Source organism: Arachis hypogaea, chromosome 12 (genome assembly GCF_003086295.3).
Source record: "Arachis hypogaea cultivar Tifrunner chromosome 12, arahy.Tifrunner.gnm2.J5K5, whole genome shotgun sequence".
NCBI lineage: Eukaryota > Viridiplantae > Streptophyta > Magnoliopsida > Fabales > Fabaceae > Arachis > Arachis hypogaea.
This window is the reverse complement of record NC_092047.1, coordinates 116,288,878-116,306,920: the sequence shown is the minus strand read 5'-3', so window position 1 is coordinate 116,306,920 and position 18,043 is coordinate 116,288,878. Positions and strand designations below refer to the sequence as shown.

The 18,043-nt window shown below is 28.6% G+C and overlaps 3 protein-coding genes and 1 non-coding gene across 5 annotated transcripts; 3 read left to right on the top strand and 1 right to left on the bottom strand.

Annotated features, from left to right (window-relative positions):
- Positions 1-1,457: 1,457 nt before the first annotated feature.
- On the top strand, positions 1,458-7,735 carry LOC112728579 (uncharacterized). Its single transcript, XM_025778774.3, has 4 exons — positions 1,458-1,785; positions 2,576-2,896; positions 6,085-6,473; positions 7,337-7,735. The coding sequence occupies exons 1-4, from the start codon at positions 1,522-1,524 to the stop codon at positions 7,512-7,514; spliced, it is 1,152 nt and encodes a 383-aa protein (XP_025634559.1). The 5' UTR covers positions 1,458-1,521; the 3' UTR covers positions 7,515-7,735.
- A 993-nt stretch (positions 7,736-8,728) lies between these two features.
- LOC112728578 (histone-lysine N-methyltransferase ATXR4) lies at positions 8,729-12,470 on the top strand. Of its 2 annotated transcripts, none has more exons than XM_025778772.3 (7): positions 8,729-9,227; positions 9,796-9,851; positions 10,439-10,565; positions 10,951-11,020; positions 11,173-11,352; positions 11,541-11,612; positions 12,083-12,470. In XM_025778772.3, exons 1-7 carry the CDS (start codon positions 8,844-8,846, stop codon positions 12,205-12,207), a joined length of 1,014 nt encoding a protein of 337 aa, XP_025634557.1. In that variant the 5' UTR covers positions 8,729-8,843; the 3' UTR covers positions 12,208-12,470. The 2 variants fall into 2 exon arrangements, with proteins under 2 accessions (XP_025634557.1, XP_025634558.1); XM_025778773.3 differs by having other exon boundaries at positions 8,731-9,227; positions 12,089-12,470.
- A 188-nt stretch (positions 12,471-12,658) lies between these two features.
- On the bottom strand, positions 12,659-12,730 carry TRNAG-UCC (transfer RNA glycine (anticodon UCC)). The gene has a single exon. It is a non-coding gene; the product is annotated as a tRNA-Gly (tRNA).
- Positions 12,731-13,755: 1,025 nt separating this feature from the next.
- On the top strand, positions 13,756-17,588 carry LOC112728571 (fatty acyl-CoA reductase 2, chloroplastic). Its single transcript, XM_025778764.3, has 9 exons — positions 13,756-14,701; positions 14,795-14,898; positions 14,992-15,191; positions 15,276-15,376; positions 15,471-15,681; positions 15,823-15,984; positions 16,374-16,455; positions 16,588-16,985; positions 17,183-17,588. The coding sequence occupies exons 1-9, from the start codon at positions 14,308-14,310 to the stop codon at positions 17,346-17,348; spliced, it is 1,818 nt and encodes a 605-aa protein (XP_025634549.1). The 5' UTR covers positions 13,756-14,307; the 3' UTR covers positions 17,349-17,588.
- Positions 17,589-18,043: the final 455 nt, after the last annotated feature.

The following is an 18,043-nucleotide window of genomic DNA, read 5'->3' as shown; positions in this document are numbered from 1 at the left end:
CATAACTAGAATTGAAAGTATGAAAATTAAAGATTAATTTTGATATATTTACAGTATAAAAAAAATGTATATTATTATTTAATTAAATTTATATATTTAAATAAGTTTTTTATAAATAATAAATATTATAAGAATAAAGTATATTTGTATTTTTGAAGTTTATTAAAAGTTTTTAAAAATATTTTTTATTTTATTTTGTTTTAATTTTATTTATTTCAAAAATTTTTAATTTGTATCAAATATATTCTTAATAACTAAATTTTCATAAAATTTAAAACCAATCTAACAATAATACATGAAAATTATACTTAATTTACTTGTATATATTGAGGGTTGTTTTTATGAAATTATTGTTGAATTGATCTTAAATTTTTTAAAATTAAATTAGCCGCTAGATGTATATTTAATGCAAATCGAAAACTTTTGAAAAAAATTAAAACAAAATAAAAATTAAGAATATTTTTAAAAGTTTCACCAAACTTCAGAGACAAAATATACTTCACCCTAAATATAAAAGCCAATACATAACTAATTATTTGTACAAAATTCTTTTATATTGACAATTTACTAGCTATATTTAAAATAATGTTTATGTATAATTAAACAATAACTATTATATGAAGACAAAAAAAAATTTATCAATCAACCACTTTATAAAAATGCATATTTAGTATTAAAAAAATTTAATTATATTGTTATAAAAATAATTATTCTATCATGATAAATTTTCATTACATTACTATAAAAAAAATGTTTGATTATTCTATAGTTAATTATTTTATTAAAAATGTTTGATAGTTACTTCGTGGTATACGCAATATTTTATATTAGCAAAAAATATGCTATTTTTATTTATATTTTTTATACTATTTTTTAATCTAATAAATAAAAAGAAAAGTTTAGGGGGCCAGCAAATTTATTACATTTTGGCCAGCATGTAACCAGCAGAGAAATGTGAGCTATTGGATGATATCTCACACCAATCTCACACCATCAAATCATCATTGATGGCTAGTTGATGGCTATCAATCACAAATGTTGCTGCCCTAGCATTGCTCTAAATAAAAAATTAATCTATCTTATAACTGATAAGTAAGTTAACTATTAGGATAACTTAAATTAATTAAAAATTATGCTATTTTTGTTCTATATATCAAAATTAGTTATTAGTATAAAATATTTATTATAATATAAAATATATATTAACAATAAGTTAAATAATATATATATTTATATACAAATATATAATGGCTAATTTTAATGATTAATATATATATATATATATATATATATATATATATATATATATTAATTCTAAGGGTAATTAACTAACTATATTGTTTTCCAAACGTGTTGCACACGCGCCGATCCTGCGTGTGTGCTTAAACCAAATCAGATATAACTAGTTAAGAGGCTTGTTCCTTTTATTATAAGAGAGTCTCCTTCTACACATTTTCTCATTCCACACACTCTCTTTGCCTCTCAAAGCTTTCAACAAAAAGCATAGTAATTGATAGTAAGATGGGAAGGCTTGCACCATTGTCAGAAGAACCTATCAATGAAGAAGAACAAGATTATTATGTAACCAGCAGCAACAACAAGAACTCATCATCATCATCATTATCAAAGCATAAAGTGTTTCTTCATTCATGGCGTAATTGGAACTGGATCAAGAACCACTTCTCCATTGCATTCAACAAGAAGTCCAACCTCAAGATCCTCCTCAGTGTTCTTGGTTGTCCTCTCTTCCCTCTCCCTGTCCACCCCAAACTACCCCTCAATGAGGCAAGCTAATAACCAATATAATTATAATAACCCCATTAATTATTATATTTTCTTCTCTTTCTATTTAATTTTTTTAATACTTTTTTACCACCTTAAACTTTTTACCAAAAGAAATCATTCAAAATGAAATATCAAAATTTATATATATTTAAGTGTATATAAAAAATTAGCTATTTATTTAATTTATTTTATATTTTAATATATATTTTATACCACTTATTAATTTGGTAGTTGGTTTTTAATTAATATTAGCATAGTTGATTGTTAATTCATTTGCTTTAATTTCCTTATCAATTTTGGTTGAAACTTGAAATGTAGTTCTATCAAAATAGTCACTAGCTTAAAAAGTTAGCAAAAAGTGCTACAAACTCCAAAGGTATTTTTAGTCATGATTTTCTTTATGAATTTATCAACTTCTTTAATCTTGGTCTTCATTCCTAATAACCAAAAAGTGTGTCTCTGTTTATCACTTTCTTTATACATATTGGAACCTCTTTAATAAATTATTATCTATATGTTGCCACCAATGTTTTCAGTTACCATGTGCATCTACTAGCTACTTTATTTAGTTTAAATATTAATCTTTTTCATGGCTAGCACATTGCATAGCAAATTTCCAAATAATTTTTCATAGAAGATGTTGTGTCTTTAAATAAACATTACTTAATACATTTATGTTTTAAATTATTTTTTAATTTAAACATATAGAATGACAGATAATTTAGAAAAAAAAAAAAGAAATAATATATGTTTTGTTTCTTCCTTTTGTAAATATATGTTTATTATATAGGTATCATCATCAGCACAATATATTATACAACACTACAGTGCAGCCACAAGGTGCAGGAAATTGGAAGGGACAGTGAAGAATGTGTTCAGTACCGGAAAAGTGGCAATGGTTGTGGTGGATGAACTTGTTAATAATGGTGGCTCAGAAAAAGGGTGCTTTGTAATGTGGCAAATGGTTCCAGATAAATGGCAGATAGAGTTAGTTTTGAGTGGACAAAAGGTTGCTGCTGGTAGCAATGGCAGTGTGGCTTGGCGTCATACTCCATGGCTTGGTACACATGCTGCTAAAGGTGGTGTTCGTCCTCTTCGTCGCACTCTTCAGGCAAGTTCGTCCCTTCCATCTCATAGTCTTAACTCTTAACTATCATCTTCGTGGTATCTTAAGTTTTTGTACAGGTGAAAATTTATGTGCAATTATTTTTTGAAGATGATATTTTAAATTTTTGTATAGGTAAAAATTCACTCACAATTATTTTTATGTAAAATTGATAATTAAAAACAAATTCACATACGATTTAATTAAATTTATTAAATTATCTAATGATTCTCAAATTTTAATTTTATATTATGTTTATGTAAAATTAATAATTAAAAATTATTAAATAATAATTTAATTAAATTTATCATATCATACACTTCTCAAATATCAATTTTATGTAAATTACTTTATAGAAACACAAATGTCCGTGTGTTTTTAACAGGGGTGTTTAAATTTAAACCGATCTAAATTAAACCGTTCATTCAATCCGATTCAAACTGAAAATCGATTAAAATCGTACTAATTCGGATTTGATTGGATTCTATTTTTTGCAAATCGCTGAATTGGATCGGATTTCGGATCTACTTTTTATAACCGATCAAATCCAATCCAAACCGCACAATATGCTATAATATTATTATTTTATTATTATATTTACAATTATACTTATAACATGTTCAATTTGTTATACATTTTTCTATTATTCATGTATTATTATTATTTAATAAATATTTTATGTTGAAAATATTATTTATTTATTTATTTTAACTAACCTATAATTTTATTTCTATTGTTATGTTATCGTTAGTTTTTTAAGATATTATTAAGACTTGTTATGTCATTGTTGATTATTTAAAATTTGATGTTGAGACTTGTTATATGTATTTAAATTTTTTTTTTTAAAAACCATAAATCCAAACCGCTTGTAATTGGATCGGATCGGATCGGATTTCCAAAAAAAAAAAATAAAATCATTCAATCCAAACCGTACCGCACATAAATTAAGTGTTCCGATCGAATGACTTTTTTCCTTAAAACTGAACCAAACCGCACCGCGAACACCCCTAGTTTTCAATACGATTGTCTTAAAATAGAAATATATTTATCTATATTTATATTTTTATATAATAATGATATAAAAAAATTTGTGTATAGTTTATTTTAAATTATTTTCTAAAATACAATTTTTCATATATAATTCATAAAAAAATTATTTTATTATAATATATATATTTTATTTAATAATGATATGAAAAAAATTAGTGTATATTTTATTTTAAATTATTTTTTAAAATATAATTTCTCGTATATAATTCATGAAAAAATTGTTTTTACTATTTGTCTATTTCTAATGCTTGAATACAACGTCTCTTTTTTTTTTTGGTGACTGAATACAACGTCTCTTAATTAGAGCATATGTTGTTACCATTTTGGCTTAAAAATTATTAATAGACGCTTGTCCATTTTAGAGTTTCAATGTAGTTTTGATTATATTAGTCTTTTTTTCCCAATTTTTTTCTTTTTTTAATTCTCTCTTTCAATATGTAATTATTATTTTATAATTTATTAAGGAGCTAAGAGCCTCATGTGAAAATAATATAATTAATTTTTAGAGTTATTTAATTTTTTTAATAATTAATATTCATGTTAAATTCTTTAAAGGGAGTTATATATATATGTAAATCAACTTGATATGAGAGAAAAGAAGGACACAAATAGCAAAACTCTCTTCCTAATTACAATAAATGGGGGGTGTTTGTGTTTGTTGTTAATTAGTATATATATACTATCTTTTTGGTTGATCAAGCAATAATATATGGTGATGATAATGTTTCCAAATTTGTGGTACATATATGTATGTTGTTCTTAGTCTTTGTTTTAAATTCCTCAACAAATTGGGTGTTGTTTTTGTTATTATTAAATATTAATTAGTACTATTGTTTTGGTTGGGGGAATGAAGCAATGTTTGGTGACCTTAAACTTAGTTTGTCCTTTCCATACTACTAGCATTACTTTCTATAATTATTTTCCAAAAGTTGTTGATGGTATCTTCAAGAAGATTTTTTAGATCTGAGTCACAATTTAATGTCATACAACTAAATAAAACTGTTATTACTTATTAGGATAATTAGATTCAGTTCCTAACAAAATTAATGGTGTTTAAACCTAACCCCTTATACATGACAAATTTTGGAATGTCTTGTTAATGTGTTATAGTGGATTTTGGAATTTAATTTATTGGAAAAAATAATGAGAATCAGATTTTATATTTATTCAAACCTGTAACTGATGTGGACTTCTAATCAAATATATTTAATTTGTTTAAATTGTCATGAATGTGAAAGTTGATGTGGTTGTTATATTGTTCATTTTAATTAATAACTATCTTGAATATATCTGTATGCTACCAGCCAGGCAGCCATTATAATGAGTCTTTGTTTCCCTTCAAAATTTCATTCCTCTGTTTCATTTTCCTTTATTTCTCAACCTCCTCCAAATATATGAATTAATTACCACAATTATGTGTAACTATTTTGGCTTAGCCAAATAATTTTAGATTCTTCAAAAGATAAGCACTGGTTCTGACTTTATCATGAACAATTTGTGTACTTATTTAAATATGAATAAATTATTATTTTTTATTATAAAAGATTTTGTCGCTGACAATTCTATCAACGAAAAATATAAACTAATTCAATTGTCTTTAAATATAGAATTAATTCGATAACTATCTAAAATTGGTAATTTATTGGATAATTTTATTGAAAGATTTAGATAGTTTTATCGAATTAATTGTCTAATCCAATTTTGATGATTCTCGAGTTAATTAATTATATCTTCTATAATTAAAATTATTAGCTCTCAAATCTTTTATTATAAAAAATTATAGAATTTAGTCACCAAAAAAATAAAAAATTATAGAATTTAGTCTTTTAAATTCTATAATGGATAAAATGTTAATTTATATTTATTTATTGCATCTTTTTTATCCACTTAGCATTGAAATTGGCTTATCAACATTTTAAATAAACTAGTTAGTAGGTGAAGAGTAAAAAAATGGCTCCAAATTAAAGTTCTAGAAGTTTAAATATTCTATTTTTGTTCTTGTTATTTATGTTTCATTTGTGAATACTTTTTTCATAAATAACTTATTTTTTAATCTATTACCCAAAAAAAAAAAGTTAAATATTGTTTTTAGAATTAAATTTTATTTAATATTATCTAAAATGTTTAGATTGTTGTTATTGCAGGGATTAGACCCTTTAGCAATATCTTGTGTATTCAGTGGAGCACAATACATGGGGGAGAAAGAAATGTCAGAGATGGATTGTTTTGTGTTAAAACTTTCAGCAGATCAAAAGGATCTTGCTCAAAGAAGTGACAACACAGCAGAGATGATCAAACATTCCATTTTTGGTTACTTCAGCCAAAGGAGTGGCCTCTTAGTTCATCTTGAGGACTCATATCTAACAAGAATTCAAGCTCCAGGGTCATACCCTACATACTGGGAAACAACAATGTCAACAAATATTCAGGATTATAGGCCAGTAATTGTGGATAATAATAATAATAATAATAGTAATGATAATAATGGTGTCATGATTGCACATGCTGGCTCATCAAAAGTTATAATCACAAGGTATTAGAGATTCATAAATATTAGTTATTTTTATATACCTATCTCAAATTATGAATACAAAGATATTTGGAGATGAGTTATGCTACGTGTATATCAAAATTAGCCACCAAAATCAGTCATCAGTATAAAATACATGCTGGAATATAAATACACATTGAAAATAAATTAAACCACACATGTATTTATATACAAATACATTGGTGGCTGATTTTAGTGGCTGATTTTGGTGTATAAATAGCATTTTTGTTTGGAGATATATGTTTTTTCAAAGATAAATAGTTAGAAATCAACAAATTTTTTTAAGATAAGATTTATTTTTTTCTATAAAAATTTGAGAATAACAAAAAAAAAAAAACTGTAGCAAATATATATAACTGAAATCAGTGTCCTTATATTCATCATTTTATATAAGGATATTAATTTCAATTATAAATTGTTATCTTTTTTTTATCATTTTGATGAATTATCTTTTTTGTAATTGTTTCCTTCTATTTTTCTTTGAATAATGCTCTAAATTAGGTTTTTAAAGTTTTTTAGTTGAATACTTTAGTTTTTAATAATTTTAATTATTAACTTAATTCTTAAAATTTTATTTCAATAAATAAATTATTTCTCATATCAGATTGTTCATCTATTTAAAGAGATTATAATAAAAATTTTAAAAATTTAAAGAGACTATTATGTTTTTATTGAACAATAATAAAAACTTATTTATCTTATCTTTTATAAAAAATTGTAATAAAAATTAATTTATCTAATAAAAGAAAAAGTTATGAACAAATTTGTAATTAAAATTTGTTAAAAATTAAAGTTATTACTCTTCATCTTTTATTCTCTGATGACCATAATTCTCATCAATACAGGTTTGGTGATAACATCAAGGCTGGAACAGACATAACAAGGTTGGAAGAATCATGGACCATTGATGATGTGGCATTCAATGTTCCAGGGTTGTCTATGGATTGTTTCATACCACCCCAGGAACTTCAGAAGGATTATCCAGAAGAAGGTTTAGATTGGAGGTCTCCATTGCATAGATGATGTATGTGACTTGAAATTCCTGTAATTGTTTAGTGCCTTTTTATATGATATCTCTTCATATTGTTTTGTTGGCTATGTAGGTGGTTGATGCTAATTGTGGCTTAACGTGTATAATCATGCTTTTGTAATAATTGTATTGCATTATTAATCATTCTATGGGTTTAGTTAGTATATGTCAAGTATTGATTGTTAATATGGAATGAGAATTTTGAGTTTTGATTTGTTTTTCAGCTTACAACAAAATACAAACTAAGAAATTTTTAACTTTCTATCTTATTATTATTTTGAAAATATTTTAGCTGCAAGAATAAATATTTTGAAATAATAAATTATTAGATCAAATAATTTTATTGATAGAGTAATGCATAATTAGGTATAAATATAAAATTTTAAATATTTTAAAGACTTTTTTTGACATTTTTTATCTTTAGATTAATTTTGTTGATTACTTAATCTTTTAAAATACATATTATCAAAACACAAATATTCCATGTATAAAAAAAAATCAATTAACTATATAAAATACAAAAATATAAAATATGTATTTAAAATAAAAACTATAAATAAATACATAATAATTATTTTTATTAAAATATTATTTATATATTAAAATGAATTATTATATATTTATATATCTATTATTTAATTTATTTTTAATATATATTTTATATTAATAATTAATTTTAACGTTGATTTTAATACATATTTAGTATGTTATTTCTTTTAATCTTCAATTTTATTAATTTTAGTATCTATAAAGATTTAATTTTTTTATTTTTTATAATTTTATTAAATTTATAATTAGGTCTTTATATTTCTTTAATTAAATTTTTATACTATTTTTAATTTTATAATTAAATTTTTGTTAGTATAAAAAATATTATAATTAATAAAATATTTTCTACAAATTAAAAATATTCACAATTAAAAATCTAATTATATTTTTATCTTAATACTTTTTGAAAAAAGTATTTTATTAATTTTAATATTTTTAATAAAAAAAATTAATTATAAATTTAAAAATAATATAAAAATTTAATTAAAAAATATAAAAACTTAATTAAAAACTAAATGAAATTATAGAGACACTAGTTAAACGGTTAAACTTAAACCTATCTAAAATCACTAACAAATAGATCAAGAATCAAGATACTTACCTTGCGCAGGCGGGTGAATAAAGATTAATTAAACATTTAAGATTTAGCGGATAATTAAACTAACATAATTAAGAATTAAGATTACTCAAAGTCTCAAACAGCAGTGTGCGATGATTAACCAGCTAATTCAGCCTTACTTCACAGATTTTCTTCTGCACTTATAGTCTTATACATGAATTTCGTGAAGTCAAAAAGAAAAATCAAAATGCGATTTCCACTCTCACACTCACTCCGTTTAGCTTCTTCCCTCCGCACCAAGTCAAACAAGTTTCAATTCCACCACTTCACCACCACCACCACCGCCACGCCGGAACTACGACCCGACCCGCCACCTATTCGAGTCGGCCTCACAGACTCGGCGGGGCGCGGTGTCTTCGCCACCCGTCCGATCGGCACCGGAGAACTCATTCACACCGCCAAGCCCGCCGTATGCCACCCTTCTCCCAACGTTCTCCACACTGTCTGTTACTGCTGCCTCCGCAGAATCTCTAATCCCGATGGCTCCGAAGCTCAACGCGTGTCGTTTTGCAGTGAAGATTGTAAACGACGCTGCATGGTGCGTTTTAGTTCCTTTTTGCTTTGGCTCACCACTTGTTTGATGTTTTGCCTCTTAACTTTAAGCTAGACGATGCTTAATAATAGTAAAAAAAATTTAGGACATACAATAAGTGTACAATTATATTAATAATTTTGTTTAAATGTCTAAGAATTTACCTGGCTTTAGAAATTAGACTAATCAGTTCAAGTTGAAGCATTATCGGAAGATGAGTTGAAGTTTGTAGTGTCATATTTTCGAATCCAAAACTTACTAGAAGGAGAATGTAGCATGCAAAAAGGCTAGCAAATGATGTGCTATGCTTAGTGCTGAATACTTGAATAGAATGATGGGTTGCAAGTTCTGGGGATTGTGTAATACAACTTTTTCTGCGGATTTTGTATTACTAATTTGTAGTTTCAGTGAAGAAATGTGTATAAGATATGATGTTTAGAGTGGAAATGTAGGTTCAGCCTCTATGGATTCTGGCCTTGGTGTTTTTGAACTCTTGTATGCATTCTGTTATTTTTACAACTGAGACTCAAACCTCTGTTGAGATTTTCTTATTTTGAAATTTTATATTATTTAGGAATTTTACAATGTTGAGATGAAAGCAGATTGGGCGGCTTTTGATGACTATTGCGGGTAGGAGACTTTGTTATCAAGCATCAAGAATTGGTGACTTAATGGCAAATTGGCAATTGGCTTGGATTAGTAATGCATACAATTTTATCATAAGTTCTACTCTTTGAAATGTTTCCTCCATTTTTTACCCCTGTACCGAACTGACCATTAATGTTAATGGGACTAATTTTGCTCTTTTGTTTTGTAAGTTGCTTAACAGGTTTTAGATTTACCACAATTCTGCTCTTTCTTTTAATAAAAAGAAAATAATTTAACCGATGTATATTTTGCCTAATTTGAGTAATTTCACTTTCTTGTTTAACAGCATAGTATGAGTAGTAAAAAGGTTACAGGAGTCATACCATGTATCCCAAATTAGTCATTTTGATTGTTTCTTTCTCCTGCGTAAAGATGGCTTGAAACTAGGTATGATTTTCCAAAATAATCTTGTTTAACAGTTACGGCAACTTTACCGCCAATTTTTTTCAATGATCAGATGTTTGGATAGTACTAGTCATAAATGATTAAACATGTTGTTCATTAACATTTGATACTATGACTTATCACACCTATTATGTTGCTGACGGTTACTTGATCTCTTTGCAAAGGACCCATGGTTTGAAATATCCTTTCATGGTGAAGCGGTTGGCTTGCATGGTCATATCAGGAGTTGCCAGAAGTGACAGTGTTGACATACTTCAACCTGCCAATTTGACACCTCAGATGATTTCACGGGTGAGGCATGTAGAATTTTATTATAATGGCAATAAAATTGTGTGTAGGTAGTTATAATTTTTTGTCAGGTTTTATCCAAAAGAAATTAGATCTTTTGTCAGGTTTCTCTAGAAAGAATGAAATGTTTATAGTTTTGGAAAAGAGTTTAATTATGATGCATTGACAGTGCAAAATGTTTTACACAGTTATGCAATCACATCCGTCCTTTTGGATGACCATTCACACAGTCAATGAAAATAGTAGTTATTTTTTATAATGTGGCATTATGTGATTGGATGTACGTGTAAAACTGTTTTACACTGATGCTAAATTCAAATTCACTAAGTATTGTTATTTGGAAGTTTTCTCATTATTACTTCTTCCAATGTATTGCATAACTTTTCAGATGGAAGAAGAGTTTGGCTTGTTATGGAATGCTTTCAGAAAGACACTTATTTCAGATGAAGATATTTCTTGTATCCTTCTATGAATAGCATATTGATTGTATCCCCCTTGTGTCGTCAGAATTTTGTATGAAGTAGGTACAATTTACTAATCACTCAGCCACACACATACACAAAAAGACAGATATATAAGTTGAGAGACTACTTATCTAGCAATTTTCAAGTTTTAACCAAGCAATGGTACATTGGTGTTTTGGCACGAATTCGAATCAATGCATTTCGCATTGAGTTGGCTGCTGGGCTATATGAAGATCTTCTTTCGTCAGCAGCGGCATCTGTAGAAGCTGAAGCTGCCGTTGGACATGCTGTCTACATACTTCCGTCCTTCTACAATCATGATTGTGGTTGGTACAATTTTCTATTACTTCCCGTTGTTTCTATTAACAAAATGGATCTTACATGTCTTACTCTCTTCCCTAAATCCCTTCTTTAACATATGTTGCATTCCATGATTGGGAGAACTTGTAAATGTTGAACTCCTTAAACCATATCTTTTGGAGGAATTGAACGATCTAACTAATTGGTATTGCAGATCCAAATGCGCACATTATATGGATAGATAACGCAGATGCAAAATTGAAGGCCCTTCGTGATGTTGACGAAGGTTTGGCCTATGTTTTATTTTATTTTAACTTATTGTTTTCTTCCAATTTTTATCTTGTAGGTGAGTTATCTGGCAACTTTTAGATTTGATGCATTCTTCATCTAAAAGCTCTTAAATTTTTTTTTTTGAATTGGAATGAAATTTTGCCATTGTTTCGTTACCAAACTTTATGTAACTATTCCAAATCTCGGATATAAGAGGAGGCTTCTATTTAGTTGGATGCAGCCAATAGAACTTATGTCCAATCAAATCCTGAGAACTCACCACAGAATATAACTAGGAAAAGCAAGTTTTATGAGCATCTTTCATGATTAGAAAAAGAAGCCACTTTCAGTTTCTAACATTCTTATTAGGAACCTTGTACAATACTGGTCTCTATGAGTAGCAACTGAATTCTTTTCTTTTAGCTGATTGAAATTGCTTTGAATAAGCCATCATTGACGGACTAAAGTTCTCTTTCTTATTGTAAGCTGCAGGTGAAGAACTTAGAATCTGCTACATTGATGCCAGCCTGGACCGCGATGCTCGGCAAGAACTTTTATCTCGGGGATTTGGTTTTCAATGCAACTGTACCAGGTGCATACATGGAGATTAATCATTCTCTGAAAATTTCGCCCTAGATTTTGCAACAATTTAGTGGCCCTGAGAAGTCACTTTTATATCTTGGTGTGTACCTGTTATCATCTGATTCTGTAGTACTCTTTTATCTTCTTGAATAGAGTTTCTCGTGAACCTTTGATCACAATTTAGCGATGTTTAATACAAGTATGTGTTATTGTAATAATTTGGACAGTGATTTGATATAATTATTCGAAAGCATTATATTCTTATACTCACATAAGAATATTTTACTATAAAGATTTTGCTTTAAATATTTAAATATGTATGTCATTAAAGTATAATTACTTAATAATTAGCTTTATGCTCGCCCCAACATTATATCAAATGAAACATTTTAGAACCAATTTCATATCATCATCATAATAAAAAAAATCCCATAATGGTATAGAGATAAATTATGAAAAGTCAAAGTTGAAAAACATGACTGCGTTTGCCGGGAGTCGAACCCGGGTCTATTGCTTGGAAGGCAATTATCCTAACCGTTGGACTACAAACGCTTGTTGCTGTTAGATTTCCAACCTCAAAATATTTATCGATTGATAAATGTCTTTTTTTATTTTTTATTTTAATGATGGCTATAATTTTATCAATTTTCATAATTCTGTATCTGTTTTAAAGTTTACTTTAACCATATGAGAGAAGTTTCAAATTAAAATATTTGTAATAAAGATACAATAGCTTGTCAATTTATATTTTTCATTATTTGAATCTCTTATTTTCTATTCTATCGTAGTTTGGATAGTTGTAATTGTGATTTTGAGTATGTCAAATATTGAGGATTGTAGGAATTGAAAAAAAAAGGGAGGAAAACTTGTCATATGATAATTATCATCTTATACACTATAGTTTTTCATATTTCTCAATTACTAGTCATTAGCATTTAGCTCCACTGATTTTGATGCGCGAGAGAGAGAGAAAAAGCACAGAGAATGCATGGTGTTGACTTAGGACATGTCACATGTGCTGTGAGACAGTGAGAATTTTTATGTCATGTATTTTCCATGTTATATCACTCTTATAGAAATCATAATTTTAATCACTTGCAACCAAACTGAGTTGGCATCATCATAAAAAGCAATTACAACAACTTTCAAATGTGTGGTAACAAAGAAAAGAAGTGTCTCTCATGAATTTCAAAAAGTCTTTAACATCTTGATTGTCTTTAAAAATACGAAAATTCTTACATGGTCCTGAGCACATTTAATGCATGCTCGAATATCAGCAACAACTACAATCACAACTATAAATATTTAGGGCTCTACATTAAATGTGTTTCAAGAACATGCAAGTATTTCTCTCGTAATATAAAAATATTTATGTTTATGACAAATGAATATTATGTTGATGTTAAATGCTAATCAACAAATTACATAACTTTATTAACAAATTTAACTGAAATTTAATAATAAATAATAATTAGTATTAACCCTGTAAAGTGGATTCTCAAGATTTGAACCTAACAAATTTGTAGCTCTCAAATCTTGAGGGGCTATTTTATCCCCTGAATTTTTGCTGAAATAACTATACTAATATAGTTTACCTGGCTATATATCCTAGGTGCACATGAAGGAGAACCAGTCAAAGTCTCACACCCTTTCTTCCTCTACATTTTCTAGTAAATAAAATACCATAGAAAACCAAAACTAACCAAAGATGAGTAATCAAACAAATGAAAGAAAGAGAGCTCTCCCGCCATCTTAGCTTTAGGTGCCTTTGTGGGAAGTGTGACAAACTGACAATGAAGCAAAAAGAGAGCTTCTTATGAAATAATAATATAGTCACATTTGATATATAAAAAAAAAAACTATATATTATAAAGGTACCTAACACTCAACACCTTCATCCTTAAATCCACCCTACCTCTCTTTCTTTTCACTTCAATGTATCAACAACATTACTCTTCTCTCATTCTCTTTGTATTGAACTGAGTTTGTTTACTTGCTTTTCTTTTTTTGGTTCAGAAAGAAATTAGCTAAGGTTTCAACCCAACAAATTTTAACTGCATTACCTTTAGTTAGTGTTAATCCTTTTGTCTTTGTTGACATTGGTTCTTGTTCAATTTTCCTAGCAAGTCATGGGGATACTGTCCCTAAGTTCTTCATCAAGTTTACTAAGTAAACTCATTGGTATGCATGAAAATAGTGAATGGCACCATGCAAGGAGGAAGAACAATGTTGTGTTCTGCCAAGGTGGTGGAAATGTGATCAAGTCTGCTGGCATGTCTTCCGTGTTAACAGAAAGATCAGCATCGTTTAGCGCTGATCACGCCACGACTCTAATGGATGCAGGAAGCTTGGTCTTGTCTCAAAATGGGAAAAGCCAGACAGATATTGTGGTGAAGGATTTGGTGCCTTATGGTGGACCAACATCCACCACATTAGTAGGATTTGAAGATGGAATAGGCATTGTCAAATTCCTAAGAGGGAAGAAGTTTTTTATTACAGGTGCAACCGGTTTTCTAGCAAAAGGTAGAGTATAAAACCCTTTTTTTTTCTAGAAATGATCTTGTTATGTATCTTAACTATGATCTATAACAGCATATGTTTTACTATTTGAACCAGTTCTTATTGAGAAGATTCTAAGAACAGAACCAGATGTTGGAAAGATTTACCTTTTGATCAAGGCAAAGAATAAGCAAGCTGCAATGGAGAGATTACAGAATGAAGTATGTTTTTTATGGAATTTTCTCTTTTTTTTCAACTTCATTGGATTTACATGTTTCTTCATCTCATTTTAAATGTTGTTTGCTTGTGATTAGATAATAAATACAGAGCTTTTCAAATGCCTTAGACAAATCCATGGAAAATCCTACAAAGCCTTTATGTTGAGCAAGCTAGTACCTGTAGTAGGCAACATTTGCGAATCGAATCTTGGACTAGATGAAGATTCTTCCAATGTTATTATGGATGAGGTAGATGTAATTGTAAATTCTGCAGCTAATACAACATTTGATGAAAGGTTAGTGCAATAATTTCGCAACAACAAGTTCCAACCATTTTAATATTGAGCTATTCATTGTAATAATTTGACTAGTATGATCAGATATGATACTGCTATCAACATAAACACCAAAGGACCGTGTCGCCTTATGAACATTGCGAAAAAATGCAAGAAGCTTAAGCTCTTTCTGCATGTTTCAACAGGTAAAAAGATAATAAGGGCCAAAAAAACAAGTAATCATCATTTGCTAATTTTTATTACATTATTAACCAAAGAAAACTTGCTTCCATTATGCAGCTTATGTCAATGGACAAAGACAAGGAAGAATTATGGAAAGACCATTTAGCATTGGAGATTGCATAGCTAGAGAAAAATCCATCTCTGAAATTCCACAAAGTTTTCTTCCAGCATTGGACATCGAAGGCGAAATAAACATGGTTTCGAATTACAATGGGAACATTGAAGACAACTTACTAGCTCAAAAGATGAGGGAGATGGGTCTAGAAAGGTATGCAGAGTCCTTTAGTTTTCTGTGTTCTCTTCATTGTTAACCAAAATAAAAAAAGTAAAAAATACTACTTTGTCACAAAATCCTTGACCATTTTTGGAATTGTTTGTCTAAATTTTTGTTATTTTGTTTTCTTAACAGGGCTAGAAGATATGGGTGGCAAGATACTTATGTGTTCACAAAAGCTATGGGAGAAATGATGATTGATAAATTGAGGGAAGATATTCCAGTTGTTGTAATTCGTCCAAGCGTTATAGAAAGCACTTTTAAAGAACCATTTCCTGGATGGATGGAAGGAAATAGGTATGTTAAATAATGGTAGGGCGAATATTTTCATATTTTCAAGAACAACCATGCTACATATACACCAAATACATAGTGGCTGATTTTTAGTGTGCACATAGCATTTTTGTTTCACGAATGTGAAAATATTTCTGTCACTTTAAAAATATTTTCAAGTGTGTTACATTTCTGAGAACAATTTTTACCTAGCATTCCACAAACATAGTCTCAGCTATATCAAATTGTTACATTCTACCTACCAAAGGCTCTGGAAGATACATGCCTAAGAAATCTATTCCCAGAAATAAGAAGGAAAAAGAAGCAATTCATCTACCAAGCACCTTTGAATAACCTAATAATAGCAATGACATTTGCATGATAGAACTAACAATTTTCTGTCAACTTTTTAGGATGATGGATCCAATAGTTCTATGCTATGGGAAAGGACAGCTAACAGGTTTCTTGGTAGATCCAAATGGGGTACTTGATGTGGTAAGTGAAACTAATATAATTGCATTATTTAATAGAATTCTTTACTTGGAAAGAAAAACACAGAAAGAATTTAATTCATAAACTCAGGTTTTCTAATAACTCAAACTAACAATGACTAATATGCTTTCATAGGTTCCATCTGACATGGTTGTTAATGCAACCTTGGCAGCAATGGCAAGACATGGAATGGATCAAAAGCGAGATATCAATGTGTATCAAATTGCTTCATCTGTAGTGAACCCTTTGGTGTTCCAAGACCTTGCAAGATTGCTCTATGAACATTATAGCTCCTCTCCATGCATTGACTCAAAGGGTAGGCCAATTCAAGTTCCATTGATGAAGTTGTTTAGCTCCACAGAGGAATTCTCTGGCCACTTATGGAGAGATGCTATTCAGAAGAGTGGACTCACAGCTATGGCCTCATCAAAGGGGAAGATGTCTCAGAAACTTGAAAATATTTGTAGAAAATCAGTGGAGCAAGCAAAGTACTTAGCCAATATTTATGAACCATACACATTTTATGGTGGAAGGTTAGATTCTAATTTAACCAACTTTATTAGATTTTATATTAGAGCTGTAATCTTTAAACATTGTCATATCCTTGTATCTGCATTATATAATGCTGTATCCCATACTTAATAATTCAAGTTTAGAAGAAAAAAAAAGTGATTAGTACTCTTTTCTAGACTAGATTAATGACATGAAACCAATTATTTCTTTGATGCAGGTTTGATAACAGTAACACAGAAAGATTAATGGAAATCATGTCTGAAGAAGAAAAAAGGGAATTTGGATTTGATGTAAAGGCAATAGATTGGAAAGATTATATCACCAATGTTCATATACCAGGTCTAAGGAGACATGTCATGAAGGGAAGGGGAATGGGTAGTTAGTGACTTACTTTGTGCTATGTAATCACCTGTCATATTCTCCAAAAACTTTTATGTATACACACTTTCCCTTGTTACCTTGAACACTATGAGAGTGTGGCAACAACTTCAACTACAAGGGAATCTCCATTATCCCATGCTGTAATTTATTGGTATAATAATCATATCTCTGTAATCTATTACTAAATAGTGTTTAATCATGCTAAAACTTTCTTGACACGTGTTACCACTCAATTGTTTTCTTTATTCTACTTCAATTTTTTTTAACAATATTAAAATGAAATGGAGTTCATAAATTGAATTTGAGTTTCCATACCTAAATGTCGATTGACCAATCTAAACAGGCACAAAAGTAAATTTAGAATCATTTTTCTTTCACAATGAAGCTTAAAAAATAGGTACATGGGTACATTTGATTTGAAAGTACATTACTTTTTTTTCATGGAATAATTTAAGCAAGTAGGACAAAGACAATAATGCAGATTACTGTATAGCTAATAAAGTAATAAGAACCATTTACATTTGGTTTTCTTAGTCAGTGGAGGAGGGGCCACATTAATTAAAACACCATAATTATCATTGATGTGATTTTTCAACATTTCTGAATAAATTTGGATTCCATTTAGAAGAATAAAAGTATCATAATTATCATTGATGTGGACCATACACTTTATGAAAGCACTCAAACATGTCACTGC

Excerpts from the sequence above, each read along its gene's own strand:
- LOC112728579 (XM_025778774.3), top strand. The coding sequence starts at position 1,522 with ATGGGAAGGCTTGCACCATTGTCAGAAGAACCTATCAATGAAGAAGAA. Across the intron at positions 1,786-2,575 it reads CCAAACTACCCCTCAATGAG|GTATCATCATCAGCACAATA; the intron begins GCAAGCTAATAA and ends TTTATTATATAG. Across the intron at positions 6,474-7,336 it reads TCAAAAGTTATAATCACAAG|GTTTGGTGATAACATCAAGG; the intron begins GTATTAGAGATT and ends TCATCAATACAG.
- LOC112728578 (XM_025778772.3), top strand. The coding sequence starts at position 8,844 with ATGAATTTCGTGAAGTCAAAAAGAAAAATCAAAATGCGATTTCCACTC. Across the intron at positions 9,852-10,438 it reads GCTTTTGATGACTATTGCGG|GACCCATGGTTTGAAATATC; the intron begins GTAGGAGACTTT and ends CTCTTTGCAAAG. Across the intron at positions 11,613-12,082 it reads CCTTCGTGATGTTGACGAAG|CTGCAGGTGAAGAACTTAGA; the intron begins GTTTGGCCTATG and ends TCTTATTGTAAG.
- LOC112728571 (XM_025778764.3), top strand. The coding sequence starts at position 14,308 with ATGGGGATACTGTCCCTAAGTTCTTCATCAAGTTTACTAAGTAAACTC. Across the intron at positions 15,192-15,275 it reads AATACAACATTTGATGAAAG|ATATGATACTGCTATCAACA; the intron begins GTTAGTGCAATA and ends TAGTATGATCAG. Across the intron at positions 15,682-15,822 it reads AGGGAGATGGGTCTAGAAAG|GGCTAGAAGATATGGGTGGC; the intron begins GTATGCAGAGTC and ends TTTTCTTAACAG.